The 19,178-nt window shown below is 44.3% G+C and overlaps 1 protein-coding gene across 3 annotated transcripts in view; it reads right to left on the reverse strand.

Annotated features, from left to right (window-relative positions):
* The window catches only part of RPAP3 (RNA polymerase II associated protein 3), a 150,484-nt gene that overhangs the window by 23,517 nt on the left and 107,789 nt on the right, over nucleotides 1-19,178 (reverse strand). For all 3 annotated transcript variants that reach the window (XM_033957900.1, XM_033957901.1, XM_033957899.1), the window contains 4 exons: nucleotides 17,981-18,051; nucleotides 16,885-16,986; nucleotides 9,477-9,709; nucleotides 3,637-3,802 (listed from right to left, as the gene is read on the reverse strand). In XM_033957900.1, coding sequence (XP_033813791.1) covers nucleotides 3,637-3,802; nucleotides 9,477-9,709; nucleotides 16,885-16,986; nucleotides 17,981-18,051 — 572 coding nt within the window. The remainder of the gene's footprint in view (nucleotides 1-3,636; nucleotides 3,803-9,476; nucleotides 9,710-16,884; nucleotides 16,987-17,980; nucleotides 18,052-19,178) is intronic.

Below are 19,178 nucleotides of genomic sequence, written 5' to 3' on the forward strand. Positions count from 1 at the left end.
CCAGCCAGGTGTACACCTGGCGTAATTTTAGTCACCCATATCCCTCTATACCTCTCGTAAGGAGATGTGCATCTAGTTTGCTTTTAAATCCTAGAACGGTGGATTCCGCAATAACCTCCTCTGGGAGAGCATTCCAGGTGTCCACCACTCGTTGCGTGAAGCAGAACTTCCTGATATTTGTCCTGGACTTGTCCCCCCTTAGCTTCAGTCCATGTCCTCTTGTCCGTGTCACATTGGACATTGTAAATAACTTTTTTTTCCTGCTCTATTTTGTCAATTCCTTTCAGTATTTTGAAAGTCTCGATCATATCCCCTCGCAGTCTCCTTTTCTCAAGGGAGAATAATCCCAGTCTCTTAAGTCGTTCCTCGTATTCCAAGTTCTCCATACCTTTTATTAGCTTCATTGCTCATCTCTGCACCCTCTCCAGTTTTATATCCTTCTTTAGGTTGGGAGACCAATGTTAGACACAGTATTCCAAGTGTGGTCTGACCTTTGCCCTATAAAGCGGCATTATAACTTTCTCCGATCTACTCATGATTCCTTTCTTTATCATGCCTAACATTCTATTTGCTTTCTTTGCCGCTGCCACGCATTGTGCTGACGGTTTCAGGGTCCTATCTATTAGTACACCCAGGTCCTTTTCTTGTTCGCTCTTACCGAGTTGCACCTGACATTCTATACTCGTATTCCTTGTTCTTTCTGCCTAAATGCATTACTTTGCACTTTTCCACATTAAACTTCATCTGCCATTTCTCCGCTCATTTCTCTAACTGACACAAGTCATTCTGGAGTTCTTCGTTATCCTTCTGCGATCTGATTGCCCAGCATAACTTTGTGTCGTCTGCAAACTTGATGATCTCACTGGATGTTCCTTCTGATAGGTCATTGATGAAAATATTAAATAAGATGGGCCCAAGTACCGAGCCCTGGGGCACACCGCTAGTCACTTTCTCCCAGTCTGAGAACTTCCCATTTATGCCCACTCTCTGCTTTCTGTTCTCCAGCCATTTGCCTATCCATCTTAGTATATCTCTCTATATTCCATGGCTTTGTAGTTTCCTGAGAAGTCTTTCATGTGGAACCTTGTCGAACACTTTCTGGAAGTCTAAGTATATTATGTCCACCGGTTCTCCACTATCAATTTATTTGTTCACAGTCTCAAAAATTTGAAGTAAATTCGTCAAACATGATTTCCCTTTCCTGAAGCCATTTTGACTGGCTCTTATCAGGTCGTGTGTATCCAAGTGCCGGACTATGCTATCTTTAATCAGTGCTTCAACCATCTTTCCAGGGACAGACGTAAGACTCACAGGTCTGTAGTTGCCTGGTTCTCCTCTTGATCCTTTATTACTCCTTTGAACACTTTTACTGCTTGTGGTATTGTTGCGGTGTCCTCCTTCGTAAAGACAGACGCAAAGAAGGAATTTAGTCTGTCTGCAATTTGTTTGTCTTCCTTGATGTACCCTTTTCTTCCCTGGTCATCCAGCGGTCCCACCGCCTCTTTTGCAGGTATTTTTCCTTTTACGTATCTAAAGAAGGGTTTGAAATTTTTGGCCTCTTGTGCTATTTTTTCCTCCTAGTCTTTTTTGGCATCCCTCACTGCCTTGTGACATTTCTTCTGATCATCTTTGTGTTTGTTCCAAGCTTCGGTTGTTTTCGTGCATTTCCATTTTTTAAAGGAGTCCTTTTCTTTTATGGCTTCCTTCACCTCTCTAATAAGCCTGCCAGTTCTCTTTTGCCTTTAGTTTTCCTTTCTTTGGAAATCCGCGGAATGTAAAGATTTTGTGCTTCCGAGATAGTATTTTTCAGTAGGGACCATGCCTGATCTACTGCTTTAACTTTGTCCATCTTTTTCTTGAGCCGTTGTTTCACCATGGCTCTCATGCTATCATATCTTCCCTTTTTAAAGTTTAAGCCCATGTTTAAGCCCCTTTTTAAAGTTTAAGTCCATATTGACACTAACACATTAGTTTAATTTTCTCATTCACAGGGTTTCAACATAGCGTTGTCATAGTGATAATCTAATATTGAAAATGTCCAAAAGAAAAACAAAACAACAAGTTTGGACTCATTTGGTGGGATCAGGCAGAGAACTACCTCTAACTGAATTACCAAATTTGAGAGAGATCAGTGATCAAGACAGGTAAAATTACCTAACTGATGAACTGGTCAATAATCTAATGACTGGCCCCACCTTTTACAAAGCTGCAGTAGTGGCTGCTGAGTGGCGAATGCTCTAATGCCCAATGACATTTACTCACTGGTATCATTTATCACACAGTACCTCTTCATGCTTGTTACAACCTATTAACAAGATTTTCATTCAATGCAATATTTTCTTGTGCCTTAAACTTCAGGCATGCCCCATCTGTCTCCAACTCCTAATTATGAAAGAGGAACTCAACAATCTCAAAAAGAAATTGACTGCAATTAAAGGAGCTTCCAGAACTACATAATTTCCAATCAATTTATCACCAGCATCGCCAAAGAGATTACAACAATAAAAGAATAGTTGGGAGATTATGGTCTGACAGAGGCATTCTCCCTCCATACCATTGCCCTTTTGTAATTCCTTTGCTGCACTGGAGCAATATTGTAGTTCCTCCCCCTTTTCCTTACATTTTTGAGTTAGTTTATTCATGTCTACATGAGTCTATTGTATGTATATAATCATGCCCCCCACTTTTATAGATGTACAACGCTTAGAAATGCTGATAAATGTTAGAGTCAAATTTTAAATAAAATTTGAAACTTGAAAACTTGAAACTACTGAGGTGGCGTTAGAGACAACTAATGTAAGTCAATTCAAAGCACATCCCCAAAACACTGACAAACCAGCTTAAAGTAGAAAATTTTTGCTGCTAGTGGGACTCCGTTATCAGAGGCATTAACTTAGCAAAGTTCAAAAGGTCTCAACCAATTGAAATTCCTCCCAGGATCCTCTGCTACCAGGAGCACCAATCAAATACTGAATATGATCAAAGAGGATAGAAAGGATTCTAATACCTGGGGACAAATGACCTGGCCAACAATAGGACACTTGGAGCACAATTATTTATTTATAGGATTTATATTCCTTACTATCAGTCAGTTTCTAGGCAGATAACAGAATAGTGATCCGGTATTTTTCCCTATCTGTCCTGGCAGGATCACAATCTAACTGATCCTGGGGCAATGGAAAGTTAAGTGATTTACCCAGAGTCACAAAGAGCAGGCTGGAATTGAACTCACAACCTCAGGGTGCTGAGGCACTAGGCCTCACACCCCACTAGGCCATACACCCCACAAATACAATTTAATTCAAGTTTACACAGTTTATTATACTGGTTTGCCAGTATTCCTATCTTGAATACTGATACCAGGAAGGAAGGGGGGATTGTCGTGACAGGCTTCTGGGGCTGGGAGGAGGAAGGGAAAGAGAGGTGTGTCAGGAACGGCTGCCTGCTGCTTACATTATCTTTTTAAACTAATTCTCAAAAAACTCAAAACTACAGTTATCCGGCATCCACCAATACCCATAGGTGCCGGATAGCTGAGAGTCTACTGTACATATGAGTGGAAAAGAAAGTATTATGCTCCCAGAATGACATGGACATTCTTCTTATATAATCCTTAAATTCCTGAACAGCACTTACCTTCAGGTATTGGTACAATTTATCTGGATAACCTTTCAATTTCCTAAAATCTGATTCAAGCTGGAATGCATTTGCAGGAAGTGTGGGGATCTCAGAGATTACACATTGTTGCTTTACAGAAGACTGTGGCTCTGCTGGTCGACTTGCTCTTACAATGGTTTGGGGTCTGAAAAAAAATTGTATAAAAACTCTAAAATGTCTATCACAAATATTCCATAATAATAATTAAAAAAAATAAATCTGAAACTTCTTTCTTTTGAATATAAAGAATAGAAATAAATAAAACCCATACTTACAAATGACTAATACAATCTAACACAAGTTGCCTATTTTTAAAAACTACAGACCAGATATTTAAAACAATTTAAACAGGCAGGCATTTTCAGTGGCACTTAAACTGGACAGTATTGCTGAAAATGTCCAGTTAGCACTCAAGCTGAAACTGGCTATTTTGGAAGTGTTCTAGGGGCAGAATCAACACTTAAATGCTGATATTTGGAACTTAACCTGTTAAGATAAGCATATAAATAGGATCATATAAAATGCTTTCCTATCTTTATAAAGTTCTTCATAGCCAGTTATGTGCTGAATATTGCACTTAACCGGCTATGTTTTAGCTAGCTCCCCATCCCCACAAATTCAATGCCAGAGCCCGGTCATGGGACATGCATTGAATTTTCAGGTTTAAACAATGGCAGCAATCACCAAAATGCTGACCATTAGCTGAACAACAGACCCTATATTGTCAAATATCAAAGCTCAAAAATCTAAACATCTCTGACTAATGTAACTATATTTTTCTTAAAGGAAAGTTATATTCATTAGAAAAAGATATTACAATAACTTCAAATTAAAAGCCATGATGTAAACTGGCAAAAATGTATTTACCGTATTTTCTCGCATATAACGTGCGCGTTATACGTGGTTTTTACATACCGTGCATACCCTTGCGCGTTATACGCGTGAGCGCGTTGTACAAAATTTTTTTTACATAGTTCCCCCCCCGATGTCCGATTCACCCTCCCCGCAGGACCGCTCGCACCCCCACCCCGAAGGACCGCTCGCACGCACCCGCACCCCCACCCAAGGACCGCTCACACGCACTCCCACCATGAAGGACCGCTCGCACCCCCACAGCCTCCCGACCCCCCATCATGTAAAAGCTCCTACCGGTGTCCTGCTGCTTCCTCTTGGCGGTCCCGACACCCGACACGATCGGGGCAAGAGGGAGCTCAAGCCCTCTTGCCCCAGCCAACCGCGGCACCCCCGACACGATCGGGGCAAGAGGGAACCCAAGCCCTCTTGCCCCGCCGACTCCCCAACTCCCCGACAATATCGGGCCAGGAGGGAGCCCAAGTCCTCCTGGCCCTGGCGACCCCCCCCCCCCCCCGCTAGTTGTTCAGGCCAGGAGGGAGCCCAAACCCTCCTGGCCACGGCGACCCCCTACCCCCACTACATTACGGGCAGGAGGGATCCCAGGCCCTCCTGCCCTCGACGCAAACCCCCCTCCCCCCAACGACCGCCCCCCCCAAGAACCTCCAACCGCCCCCCCAACCGACCCGCGACCCCCCTGGCTGACCCCCAAGACACCCCCACCCCCTTCTCCGTACCTTTGTGTAGTTGGCCGGACAGACAGGAGTCAAACTCGCCTGTCCGGCAGGCAGCCAACGACGGAATGAGGCCGGATTGGCCCATCCGTCCCAAAGCTCCGCCTACTGGTGGGGCCTAAGGCGCCTGGGCCAATCAAAATAGGCCCGGGAGCCTTAGGTCCCACCTGGGGGCGGGGCCTGAGGCACATGGGCCCAACCCGACCATGTGCCCAAGGCTCCGCCCCCAGGAGGGACCAAAGGCTCCTGGGCCTATTCTGATTGGCCCAGGCGCCTTAGGCCCCACCAGTAGGCGGAGCTTTGGGACAGATGGGCCAATCCGGCCTCATTCCGTCGTTGGCTGCCTCCCGACAGGGGTTTGGCTCCCATCTGTCTGGCCAACTACACAAAGGTACGGGGAAGGGGGGTCGTGGGTCGGCTGGGGGGGCGGTCGGAGGTTCTTGGGGGGGGCGGTCGTTGGGGGGAGGGGGTTTTGCGTCGAGGGCAGGAGGGCCTGGGATCCCTCCTGCCCGTAATGTAGTGTGGGGTGGGGGTAGGGGGTCGCCGTGGCCAGGAGGGTTTGGGCTCCCTCCTGGTCCGAAAAACTAGCGGGGGGGGGGGGGGTTCACCAGGGCCAGGAGGACTTGGGCTCCCTCCTGGCCCGAACAACTAGCGGGGGGGGGGGGGGGGTCGCCAGGGCCAGGAGGACTTGGGCTCCCTCCTGGCCCGATATTGTCGGGGAGTTGGGGAGCCAAGGGGGCTTGGGCTCCCTTTTTCCCCGATCGTGTCGGGGAGTCGGGGGGGGGGGGCAAGAGGGCTTGAGCTCCCTCTTGCCCCGATCGTGGAAGCAAGACGTGGAAGCAGCAGGACACCGGTAGGAGCTTCTACATGATGGGGGGGGGGGTCGGGAGGCTGTGGGGGTGCAAGCGGTCCTTCAGGGTGGGGGTGCGGGTGGGAGTGCGTGCGAGCGGTCCTTCGGGGTGGGGGTGCATCGAGCGGTCCTTCGGGGTGGGGGTGCGAGCGGTCCTGCGGGGAGGGGGGGTGAATCGGGGGGGCATCAGGCTTTCAGGGTGGGGACAGGACTTCAAGGGGGAGAGGAGAGTCGGGGCGGGCAGCATGCGCGGTATACGGGTGTGCGCGGTATATAAAAATCTCTGTACATAAATTTGTGTTTTTCACGCGCTATACCCGTGTGCGCATTTTACACGAGTGCGCGTTATCTACGTGAAAATATGGTAATTAAGCAGGAGATACTTGTGAATGTCTTTTAAGTTCTGTTACCTTGCTGATGAAACAATGTATTATATACATCCTTTCATTGTGCTTCTGACACTGAACTTCCGAAAAAGGAATTATGAAGGGATGAGAATCATGGTGGGGAGGAAGATTAAGAAAAGGATAAGCACTGTAAAAACACTAGAGCAAGCATGGTCCCTTTTTAAGGACACAGTCACCGAGGCGCAAAATCTATATATACCATGTATCAACAAGGGATTCAAGAGGAAAAGAACAAAGAACTGACGTGGCTCACTGTAGAGGTGAAGGAAGCGATCAGAGAGAAGAAGACTTCGTTTAAGGAACGGAAAAGGTTAAAAACGGACGAAAACTGGAAAAAGCACAATTAACATCAAAGAAGGTGCCATAAGGCGGTAAGAGGGGCCAAAAGAGACTACGAGGAAAAAAATAGTCAAAGAGGCAAAAACTTCAAGCCGTTCTTTCGATATATTAAGGAGAAACAACCTACGAAGGAAGCGGTGGGGCCGTTGGATGTCCATGGAATAAAGGGAGTACTAAAGGAGGACAAAGCCATCGCCGGCAAACTGAACACATTTTTTGCGTCTGTATTTATCAAAGAGGATATATACAATATACCAGAAGCCGACAGGCTATATGCAGGAAACGAAGACAGGAAACTGACAGGGTTGACGGTTAGTTCTGGATAGTTCTATTAGGCTCACACGTAGAATTCATCTGTTCACCTATCCGACAATAAAGGCCTGCCACTACAAAAGATTCCTAGACAGAATGCTCGCCTTCCAGGCAGGCAAATGGAACGATTGGCTGGGTAAAATTATCATGCATTCCTCATCCTACCTCAATTTTAGAAAATTTGTAAAAACGAAACTGTTTAATCGAATTGTAACCTAAGAATTTTTATAAACTTTCCTTTTCTTCCTTTCTATAAGCTTGTATGCGATGTCTTTGTATTGTGACCTCTTCGCTGTTTGTTCAGCTCCTTTAGTTGTAAACTGCCTCGAATCATCATGGCTTATATTTGATAACAATATAGTGTAAACTCTTCGCTGATTGTCCAGCACATCTTGTTGTAAATCGCCTCGAACTTTCATGGCTTTGGCAGTATATAAGAATAAAATTATTATTATTATTATTAGTCTAGAACAGGTATGTAGGCAGATTGATAGGCTTAAAAACGATAAATCAACGGGACCGGACAACATTCATCCGAGGGTAATCAAGGAACTGAGAAGGGTTAGAGCTGAACTGCTTCAACTAATAGCCAATCTGTCGATCAAATCAGGAAGGATTCCGGAAGACTGTAAAGTAGCGAATGTTACGCCAATCTTCACGAAAGGTTCGAGGGGAGATCCGGGAAACTACAGACCTGTGAGTCTGACCTTGGTACTGGGAAAGATGGTAGAAGCGCTGATAAAGGACCGCATCATTGATTACCTTGACGGACAAAATCTGATGAGGACCAGCCAGCATAGCTTTAGCAAAGGAAGATCTTGCTTGACGAACTTACTGCACTTCTTCGAGGGAGTAAACAGGCAGATAGACAAGGGTGACCTGGATTTTCAAAAAGCATTCGACAAGAGCCCACATGAACGACTGCTTTGAAAAATTGCAAGCCATGGAATTGAGGGTGACATAAATGGATTAAAAACTGGTTAGAGGATAGGAAACAGAGTGGGGGGTAAATGGACAATACTCGGACTGGAAAAGAGTCATGAGTGGAGTGTCACAGGGTTCGGTGCTTGGGCCCGTGCTCTACAACATATTTATAAACAACCTGGAAATTGGTACAACAAGCGAGGTGATTAAATTTGTGGACGATACAAAGTTATTCAGAGTAGTGAAGACACAAAAGGATTGCAAAGACCTGCAACGTGACATAAACACACTCGAGGAATGTGCCACAACATGGCAAATGAGGTTTAATGTGGATAAGTGCAAGGTGATGCATGTTGGTAACAAAAATCTTATACACAAATACAGGATGTCCGGTGCAGTACTCGGAGAGACCCTCCAGGAAAGAGACTTAGGAGTACTGGTAGACAAGTCAATGAAGACGTCCGCGCAATGGGCGGCAGTGGCGGAAAGGGCGAACAGAATGCTAGGAATGATAAAGAAGTGGATCACAAACAGATCAGAGGAGGTTATCATGCTGCTGTACCGGGCCATGGTATGCTCCCATCTGGAATACCGCATCCATCCCTGGTCGCCATACATGAAAGAGGACATTGTACTACTCGAAAGAGCAACTAAAATGGTTAAGGGGCAGGAGGAGTTGCTGTAGAGTGAGAGATTAGAGAAACTGGGTCTCTTCTCCTTTGAAAAGAGGAGACAGAGGGGACATGATTGAAACATTCAAGATAATGAAGGGAATAGACTTAGCAAATAAAGACAGGTTGTTCACCCTCTCCAAGATAGAGAGAACAAGAGGGCACTCTCTAAAGATAAAAGGGGATAGATTCCGTAGAAAAGGTAAGGAAGTTCTTCTTCACCCAGAGTGGTAGAAATCTGGAACGCTCTTCCGAAGGCTGTTATAGTGGAAAGCACCCTCCAGGGATTCAAGACAAGGTTAGACAAGTTCCTGCTGAACCGGAACGTACAAAGGTAAGGCTAGACTCAATCAGGGCACTGGTCTTTGACCTAAGGGCCGCTGCGTGAGCGGACTGCTGGGCACGATGGACCACTGGTCTGACCCAGCAGCGGCAATTCTTATGTTCTTTAAAATAACAGTTTTTAAGAACAATAAATTATGTGTCTATAGTACAAAACAAGTTCCAAATATGCTAATGCTCTGTTCAAATCTTAAAGAAATACAGAAAAAAAATCCCTCCTTTTTCATAATTGCACTAAACAGTACTAGATCACAATATGTGCTGACATTCCTGAAACTCAGAAAAATGATTGCTTTATTTATTAGTTTTGAATAATGACCACATAGGTAATGAGATGGGTGAAATAAATGATAAATGTGAAGATGATTATTTGGGCTCTCACACTTACTGAAAGTCTGGATTATCACTGATCTCTTCTATTTTCAATAGCTTTGCACTTGGAGTGTCACATGTGGATAACTCATGATCTGGGTTCAAATTTTGAATCGATGCATGTAGTGGTCTTTCCACTTCTGAAGAATTAATCAGGTTGGTAGCTGGAAAACTAGTGGAGCTATTTGGCAAATCAAAATTTTCCATCTTGTCACCAACCTCTTCAATTATTATCCGTCTCAAAGGTTTCTAAAACATATTAATAAAAAGGCAGATGATCTAAATAGTAGTAACATAGTAGATGACGGCAGATAAAGATCTGAATGGTCCATCCAGTCTGCCCAACCTGGTTCAATCTAAAAAAAATTCTTAGCTATTTTGTTATATGTTTACCTTACATATTGGTAGAGTTATACATGACTTGAATTATTATATACAGCTTAGTCATCAACATTCTGTGCTGTTGTACAAGAGCCTTGTTGAACTCATTGTTCAAGCTCCTCATTCTCAGAGTCAAAATCAGAACTACAGTTTCACACACAAAGCAGGCAAAGTAAGAGTTTCTGAATCTCTGCAAACTCAACTAAAATTCTGTTTTATACAAATTCAGGAAAAGTATCATTATTCATACTAGTTAGAATCAAACAAATATTTAAAGATAAACTAGATTTTAGATTTGGTTACCTGCCTTTCCAATCTGAACTCAAGGGGCCCCTGTTATAGAGCCAAAGTAGCAAATCCTGGTATGGCAAACAAGATGCAGTCCACAGGAATTGAAGGGCTGCATTGCAGTTGCCACATGGGAATCGCTACCGTGCCTTTGTAAAAGAGGTCCAAGGTGAGTTATATGAAAGGTACAAGAGTAACGTCTCTGCCAAGAAAATCTAAGCTTTTACCAGAAGCAATGGGAGGTCACCTGACTTGTCCAAGGTAACAAATAATGTCAGTGACTAAAGTGGGATTTGAATCCTGACTTCACTGATTCTCCGCCCAATCTCTAATCACTAGGGTACTCCTCCATGCCTACTGTTTGAATAAAAGGATGGCAGCCCTGAATGTTGCCGCTGAGCAAGTTAGAGCCTGATCTGGATCGGCACAATACATGAGAAATGTGAAACAAAAATCTAAGAACAAAATCAATGACAACCATAAATGATAGCTCCTAAGAGAACACTGGTTAGGAAAATAATATTAAAAAAACAGGAAAATAATTGAGCATGTATAAGGAAAAATTATGTTCTTACCTGAAAATTTTCCTTTCCTTTACTCCTACCAGACCTGTTCAAAATGAATGGGTTATGTCCATCTACCAGTGGATGGAGACATAGAAAAAATATGGTTCTAATTAATTTGCCCCTGAAGTATATTATGCAGTATGGTATACTCAGTATTTTGAACCTCCTGGAGTAGTAGAGAGGTTTGTGTTGGGTTTAAAGCAGATTCTCTTGGATGATGGTCCAAAGGAAGGGTGTGAAAATGAAGGACATAACCCTGACGAATGATGTTGAGGACCCAAAGATATGATGTAATGAGCTCCCAGCGACTGATGTAAATCTGAAGATGTCCCCCTATTGGCTGGGGCAGAGTGAGTAGCAGAGGGATGACGGCTATGTTCTGAAGGCAAGCGAGAGAAAAACTTTCAACTGCCATTGAAAAACGCGTCTTTCTAGCTCCGTGGAAACTAGAAAACTGAAGGGACCGCACGCCGTTGGGCGGGAAGGCACTCGTGCATGCGCTGTGCGGGCTGATCGCGAACTTTCTAAACTTAAAGTTACAATTCACTGTTCAAGTGCCCGTACCGGGGCTCCGTTAGTGACGTCACCCATGTGTGAGAATATGCTGCCTGCTGAAATGAGAGGTTTGGAATGGGTGGGTGGGATGGTATTTTTTAATATTTTATTAAATCATATAATGTATAATATAATATATGAATATTTTTGATGTATTAGGGATGGAAGGGTGGTTAAATTTCATGATTTTCAGATGATATAGCAATTCAAGTGATGTTTTACAATTCAAATGTTATTCCCTGTTACACTTGATGTAAGTTATAAAAATGAATAAAAAATTTAAAAAAGAGAGAATATGCTGCCTGCTTGTCCTGGGATAATGTTTTTTTAAGCACCGAGATAACTTGTTTATGAATCATAAATTCTGAATGTATCCTCAGAGGGGGGAGATTTCATGGGGACACCAGGAAATACTTCTTCACTGAAAGGGTAATTGATCAATGGAATGGTCTTCCATGTCAGGTAGTCGAGGCCAGTAACACGCTTGACTTCAAGGGACAATGGGACAGACAGGTAGAGTCGCTCAAGAGGAATACTTAATAGATGGATTCTCGAGGGAAGGATTGAGGGTTCTTGAGTGGGCAGACTTGGTGGGCCGTCGGCCTTTTCTACCATCATACTCTATGTTTCTATCAAGGGCTACCCAGAAGAAGAGAAAGCAATTTCTACTTTTGCAACTTCATGTCTTACAAATGGGAGCAATATTTGTGCTCAGATACCCTTGAAAATGTGTGGTTACCCTTCAGGCAATTAGATGTGTGTTATTTGAATCTTCACAATTAACTAAATTTATTTTTGGCAAAGTACTCCTTGAGGTCTGCAACCTCAAGCTTTGCAATGAAAATTTAAGTCCAGTCTCAGGCTGCTTCTGTTTTCCTTTAGAATTGTGTAATTACAGTGGCGTACCTAGGGGGGGGGCGGGGGGGGCGGGCCGCCCCGGGTACCAGCCCTAAGGGGGTGTTCCCGGCCTTGCCGTTCAGTCCCCCGCCACCCCCGAAGGACCGCTCGCCCCCCTGGCCTCCCCGCACCACCTATGAACAGCCGCAGCAGGATCGCGAAGTCAGCGTCAGCATCCCTGCGCTGCTTCCTACGACGCGATCCCGCCCCTCCTCTGACGTCAGAGGAGGGGCGGGACCGTGGCGCAGGAAGCAGCAGGGATCGCTGACGCTGACTTCGCGATTCTGTTGCGGCTGTTCATAGGTGGTGCGGGGAGGCCAGGGGGGCGAGCGGTCCTTCGGGGGTGGCGGGGGACTGAACGGCAAGGCCGGGAACACCCCCTTAGGGCTGGTACCCGACGCTGACTTCGCGATCCTGCTGCGGCTGTTCATAGGTGGTGCGGGGAGGCCAGGGGGGCGAGCGGTCCTTCGGGGTGGGTCGGGGCATCAGGCCTTCAGGGTGGGGCGGGCGGGCAGGCAAGCAGGCTTTCAAGGGGGAGGGGGTGACAGGCAGGCAGGCCTTCAAGGGGGGACAGGCCTTCGGGGGGGGGGGGGGTGCAGACATTCAAGGGGTGCAGGCCTTCAAGGGGGGCAGGCAGGCCTTCAGGGGGGTGCAGACCTTCGGGGGGGGGGGTGTAGGCCTTTGGGGGGGTGCAGACCTTCAAGGGGGTGCAGGCCTTCAAGGGGGGAAAGGCAGGCAGGCCTTCAAGGGGGGGACAGGCCTACAAGGGGGGGGACAGGCCTACAAGGGGGGGGACAGGCCTACAAGGGGGGGGGACAGGCCTTCAAGGGGGGGTGCAGGCCTTCAAGGGGGGGTGCAGGCCTTCAAGGGGGGTGCAGGCCTTCAAGGGGGAGACAGGCCTTCAAGGGGGGGAAAGGCAGGCAGGCAGGCCTTAAAGGGGGGACAGGCCTACAAGGGGGTGGGACAGGCCTTCAAGGGGGGGACAGGCCTTCGGGGGGGTGCAGACCTTCAAGGGGGGAAAGGCAGGCAGGCCTTCAAGGGGGGGACAGGCCTACAAGGGGGGGGACAGGCCTTCAAGGGGGGTGCAGGCCTTCAAGGGGGAGACAGGCCTTCAAGGGGGGGAAAGGCAGGCAGGCAGGCCTTAAAGGGGGGACAGGCCTACAAGGGGGTGGGACAGGCCTTCAAGGGGGGGACAGGCCTTCGGGGGGGTGCAGACCTTCAAGGGAGTGCAGGCCTTCGGGGGGGGGTGCAGTCCTTCAGGGGTGGGGTTTAGGCCTTCAGAGGGGGACAGACCTTCGGGTGGGAGGTAAAGTCCTTCGGGGGGTGCAGGTCTTCAGGGGTGGGGTGTAGCCCTTCGGAGGGGGGACAGACCTTCGGGGGAGGGGGGTCCTGGTGTAAAAGTACACAGAGGGAGAGAGGGAAGGGGGGGTTCAAAGATACATGCATATGCCAGACTTTGGGGGTTAGAAATAATGGGTCTAAAAACAGAGGAGTGGGAGAGAGATGGTGCATAATGGGATTTAGGGAGGGAAGGAACAGAAAGGGAGAGAACTTGGAAACAGGGGATGGTGTGGAGGGGGGATAGAGATACTGGATAGGAGGATAGTTGGGAACAGAAAGGGAGAGATGGTGGATCCTGGGGTGGTGGGGAGTTGAGAAAAGGTGAATCTGTGGATGGAGACAAAAAAAAGGAAAGATGCCAGATCTCCGGGAGAGGGAAGGGAAACGGAAGGGGAGAACAGAGATGGCAGACGGATGGTTAGCACGGAGAAAGGAGACCCTGGCAAGCAAGACAACAAGAGCCTGGGACCAACAAGATTTGAATATTGATCAGAGAACAAAAGGTAGAAAAAATAATTTTATTTTCTGTTTTGTGATTACAATATGTTAGATTTGAAAAGTGTACATGAGACAGCTTGAAATGGGAACTTTTCTATTTTTGTGAATGGCAAGGCTGAGTTCAGTTAAAATATATGCTTTATAAGAAAATATAATAATGTGTTTTATAAAGTTTATAAGCATTGCTGGCATACTCGGTGAGGTATTCCTAGTGTTGGTGGTGGTGGTAGCATGTCAGTGTGTTGAGAGGAAGAGGTAGTCTGGGAAATTCTGCTGAGCAAACTCTGGGCCCATTTCCACCCCCAGTTAGTCCACTCCACTCAACTGGTTCACACACTGAGTGGGTCTTTGGGTGTTATTTCTGGGTAGTTGTTTTAGAATCTCTTCCAGTGGTTTGTCAGTATCTCCTTCTGGTCCAAGGAAGGAAACTTTGTCAACCTTAGCATTGACCTTCAGAATATGTTTGTAACAGCGCTGCTTGTGTGGCATTAGGCTATGTAGTGATCGAAAGAAAAAAACAGACCTTTGCACATTTTTGCACTATATGGTGGGTGTATGAGGAGATTCATTTCCTGCACAGTTAAGTCCATTTTTTCTACTGAATAATAGTATAGGTACAATGAAAGTAAATAGCAAAAATGTTTGAGTAGATAATTAAGGAAATCTTTTTCATATTGCTTGCTTATGGACTGGGAAAAAAGACTGTTCAAGCAAATGTCTCCAGAACTGCTTTAATGGAAAAATGTGATTTTTTTTTTTTTTTAAGTACTTTGTGAAATTTATTGTTGTTGTGAAATTTATTGTTATACTTTGTTTAAACTTAAAAAGCGGTGTCATTAACAGTGAATCTAATCGAAAAATCGATTCAACAGGGTGAATCGGATCGAATGAAATATTTTTCTCTGAATCGGGCAGCACTATTGGCTACCATGAGAATGGGCTACTGGGCATGATGGACCATTGGTGTGACCCAGTTAGGCTATTCTTATGTTATGTTCTCATCTGTAGGGGCCTTTGTTTTCACTTCTTATTTTAATGTATTTTTTTCCTGGGAACTTATCAGTGTTTTTTTATAATGGGAACAAAAATGGAAGAGAATTAATGTGTGTGGAATGGGGGGGGGTAACTAATTTCTTCAGCTAAATAATTCAATCCACTTCAAACAGACATAGGAGAACTCACGCACCATTCACACACCCTCCAACCAAAAACGTCAAAAGAAAAAAACTGTTCGACAACCTCCTAGCCATTCGAGCTGCAACACTTGACCCCCAACTCTACAACCTATTGACCTCGACCACAAACTACAAAACCTTAAAAAAAGAAATAAAAACCCTTCTATTAAAAAAACACATAAAACCAAACTAACATAATCAGAACTGTCCCAAGCATCACCTGCAACTACTCCATATGTACTTCTGATGTCATGACAATTCAGACATAATTTATGTTATGTTATGTTTGGAATAATGGTTACATAAATGAGGTTCAATAAAAGAAAATTTTCTGTGGGAGCATTTGTTGGAACTTCTGTTATCCTGATTTCTTCTATCTGTGGGCTTTCTTTAGCTAACCTACTTATCTGGGGCTTTCCACTTCTGCAGCTGCCCTTTTCACGGTCCACTTTGCGCTTGCACTCTCTGGGGAGGGGGGGTTGGGTCTGGGCTTGGTGGGGTAGGTGTGTCTGGTAGTTTTGTCTGGGTGGTGGCTGGGTGTTTCTTGGGTGCTTGTTGTGTGGATTGGTGTGTCTGGTGAGCGGTCTGGGTGTTGTTGCTTGTGGGGGTTTTTTTCATTATAAAATATGGCTGAGGGTCTAGTCCGGCTTATTATTCTTGTGGGTTCTGGGGTGGGATTTGTTTGCTTGCCCCAAGTTTTGGCCTTTTGTTGTGTATTGCTATGCCTCTCATTGGCAATTTTCTCTTGGGAGAGGCTTGTTCATGCTTGTTGTTGCTGTTACTCTCATTCTGTGTTCTTTTTGATAATGTATAAGTTTCTGTACAGACCATGGTTGCTTGTCTGGACCTTTTGCCATTCTCAATAAAAATACTTTGGAAAAAAAAAAAAAAAAAAAAAAGAAAATTTTCACTGCCTGTTTCTATTCTGACCATTTATTCCATTTCATGGTTATTGCAAAAAAAAAAAAAAAAAAAAAAATTTTACATGAGGGGGGGGGGGGGGGTGTCAAAAAATGATGGGCCCCGGGTGCCACATACCCTAGGTACGCCACTGGTGTAATATATAAAAAGTTTGCCTTTTCCTTTGCTCCTTCCCTATTAATTGAGGACTAATTAACAATGCATAAAAAAATTCATTTCCTTCTCTTTTCTCATTCGAGAATGTATTTTAGTTATTCATTTGCACTATTTGTGCTTGACCTATTTTGCAAGGGAAAAAACCAAACAAATGGGGACTTTTCAATTTGGACGTGTAACATAAAATTAATAATTCTGAATTTAGGAATGGAGCAATTTAATATCACCAACTAATAACTGTGCCAGATATTCAAAAAATCTGAGCTCCTAAGTTCAGCTCCCATATTTGTGCCTTATTTTCAGCCAAATTTAGTTCTATGAGGCTAATATTGAAATCAATGGTCCCAACTTTTTTCACCGCCCTAAATCTCCCCATTGCCACAAACATTTTTTGCTTGTAAACTTAAGAGTTTAGTGAAATTCTGAGTAAACATTTATGCACTCAGCCTTCGCAAAGTCAGGAGCACAAATCCTTTGAATATCAGGTCCATAGTTTTTAAATCTTTTCTTACAATCAAAAGCTTTTCCAGTTTAGGCAAACTTAAAAATATCTGTAATTCAAATCATAAAAACTTGATTTATTACATGTAAATAATAAAAATTTATACGAGATTAAAAAATACTAATTGCTATGAGAGGCACTTACAGTTGACCTAAGATGTGGGGGTTTATCAATGGGTTTCACCAACTTTTGGTTTTCTTTTACAGGAAGTCCTTGATTAGTCCAGAGGCTTTTTTCAGTTAATTCCTTAAAGAAAGGGTAACCAAAAGTTTGACCATGGAAGACAATTACCTTATTTAATTACAATTAAAACATAAATGACAGTAAGGAGGATGATAAGAAATTAGTAAGACTTTATTTGTAACAAGTAAAACATTAATTAAAAACCTCTTTCTAGACAAGGGACCCAACACGGTCCGTGTTTCGTACAATCTTCATCAGGGGTCCTATTAGATAAAAAGACAAAAGTATCAAGGGGGTAACCTTGGACAAACAACCATTAGGTAAAGGTTTTTTCACCAATCATGATTCTATTAGCTCACGCTCCAATCTTCTGTACCACCCAGTTCCGGGTCCCAAGCAGAATTATGCTCTGGTTTGTAACCACAACTTCTTTGCAAAGAAGTTGTGGTTACAAACCAGAGCATAATTCTGCTTGGGACCCGGAACTGGGTGGTACAGAAGATTGGAGCGTGAGCTAATAGAATCATGATTGGTGAAAAAACCTTTACCTAATGGTTGTTTGTCCAAGGTTACCCCCTTGATACTTTTGTCTTTTTATCTAATAGGACCCCTGATGAAGATTGTACGAAACACGGACCGTGTTGGGTCCCTTGTCTAGAAAGAGGTTTTTAATTAATGTTTTACTTGTTACAAATAAAGTCTGCCTGCATCGTGTACAAGGCCTGCAGTTTTCTGTTTTGTTTGCTTTGGATTATTTTTTACTGCAGACAGTTGGACCTCTGATTCCTATTTTTGGTTGTGCTTTTTAAGAAATTAGTAAGAAGCATGATTTCTGGCCAGGCTCACCCTCCTTCACACACAAGTTTTTAGGTTATACACAACTTGATTTATTCAGGCCTGCTGCCATTTACCACAGGGGGATCTGAAGATAAGGTGTCATGGGGTCTATATTCTGCAATCATCAGGAACTGAAGGGCTTATATCCAAAACCCTTAAGTCCAATGCAACTAACATGGACTTATGTGGTTAAAGAAGTACAGAATATAAATATACATACTTTGTTTATCCTGGCCAGTTCATTTATTGCTTGTTTGTGTCCAGGCTCCAACTTCAAAACAATTTCAAAATCTAAAATATATAAAAAGAACATTTTTAATCAGTAAGAAATTCCAGGTTCTATGATCTGGGGCTACTGTTAAATTAGAGCTAAATGTTTGCATGTACCACAAGGTTGGACAGTATGCACAGCATGGTCAAGGAATTCTTTTTCAATGTGTGTGTTCGTGTGTGGTCAGATCTGGCAAAGTAAAGTGGAAAACATACAATAATTAGCAAAAGTACTGTAGCTGCCTTATTAATCCACATGGAGGGCATAATCAAAACATATATCTAAGTCCGATTTGGACATATGGCGCTAGATGCATTGGGAAAATGGTCAATTTTCGAAAAATACATCTAGAATATTTTTTTTCTCGAAAATCATATATCTGAACATCCAGGTTATTGTTCATCCAGACTGCCAGAACATCTATCTTTATACCACATTTTATATCAAAATTTCGTCCAAGTCTCAAACTCCCAGAACAAGATCATTTGGACATGGAAGGGGCAAATTTTGTAATGGACTGGCCATCCAGACATGGCAACAGAGCAGTGGGGCACCTTACAGGGCACCGCTGTGAACTTCACAGAAAGGGGGGCCAGATAAACATCTCACAAGAACTCCCTTATAGCTTATGGTGAGCCTTCCAAAATACACTATACCCACTTGTCTACAGCCCCAATAGCCCTTATGGCTGCAGGTGCCACCTATATAGAGTAGGGTTTTGATGGATGCACATGTTCTACTATAAATATAGAGTGACTTATGGGTCTGGGTCTTCCCCCAATAATACAGATACTCTCAGGAAAAGGGTCAGTTAAACTCCAATATTTCTCTCTAAATCAGAACCCCATACGGACACAAACACCCCCTCTGCAACACTAACAGGCTTTAATCACACCCACACAAACCAATCACACAACAGGTAGCAGCAGGGAAAAAGAAAAAAAGAAAGAAAGGTGGAGAAAAAACCTCAGTTCAGCTTCATCTGGCAAAAAACTCCACCTTTCATAGCAAACCCTGCACTCCAAAGTATAGAACAAGTAGAAAAAAGCACTATGATAGCCTGCAGGGAGATGTTACATAGCACACCGGGACACACAGCCCTCAGTCGCGAAAATGTGAGTAAATCAGCACTGTAGCAATGTAGTCC

The sequence above is a fragment of the Geotrypetes seraphini genome, chromosome 9, assembly GCF_902459505.1.
Source record: "Geotrypetes seraphini chromosome 9, aGeoSer1.1, whole genome shotgun sequence".
NCBI lineage: Eukaryota > Metazoa > Chordata > Amphibia > Gymnophiona > Dermophiidae > Geotrypetes > Geotrypetes seraphini.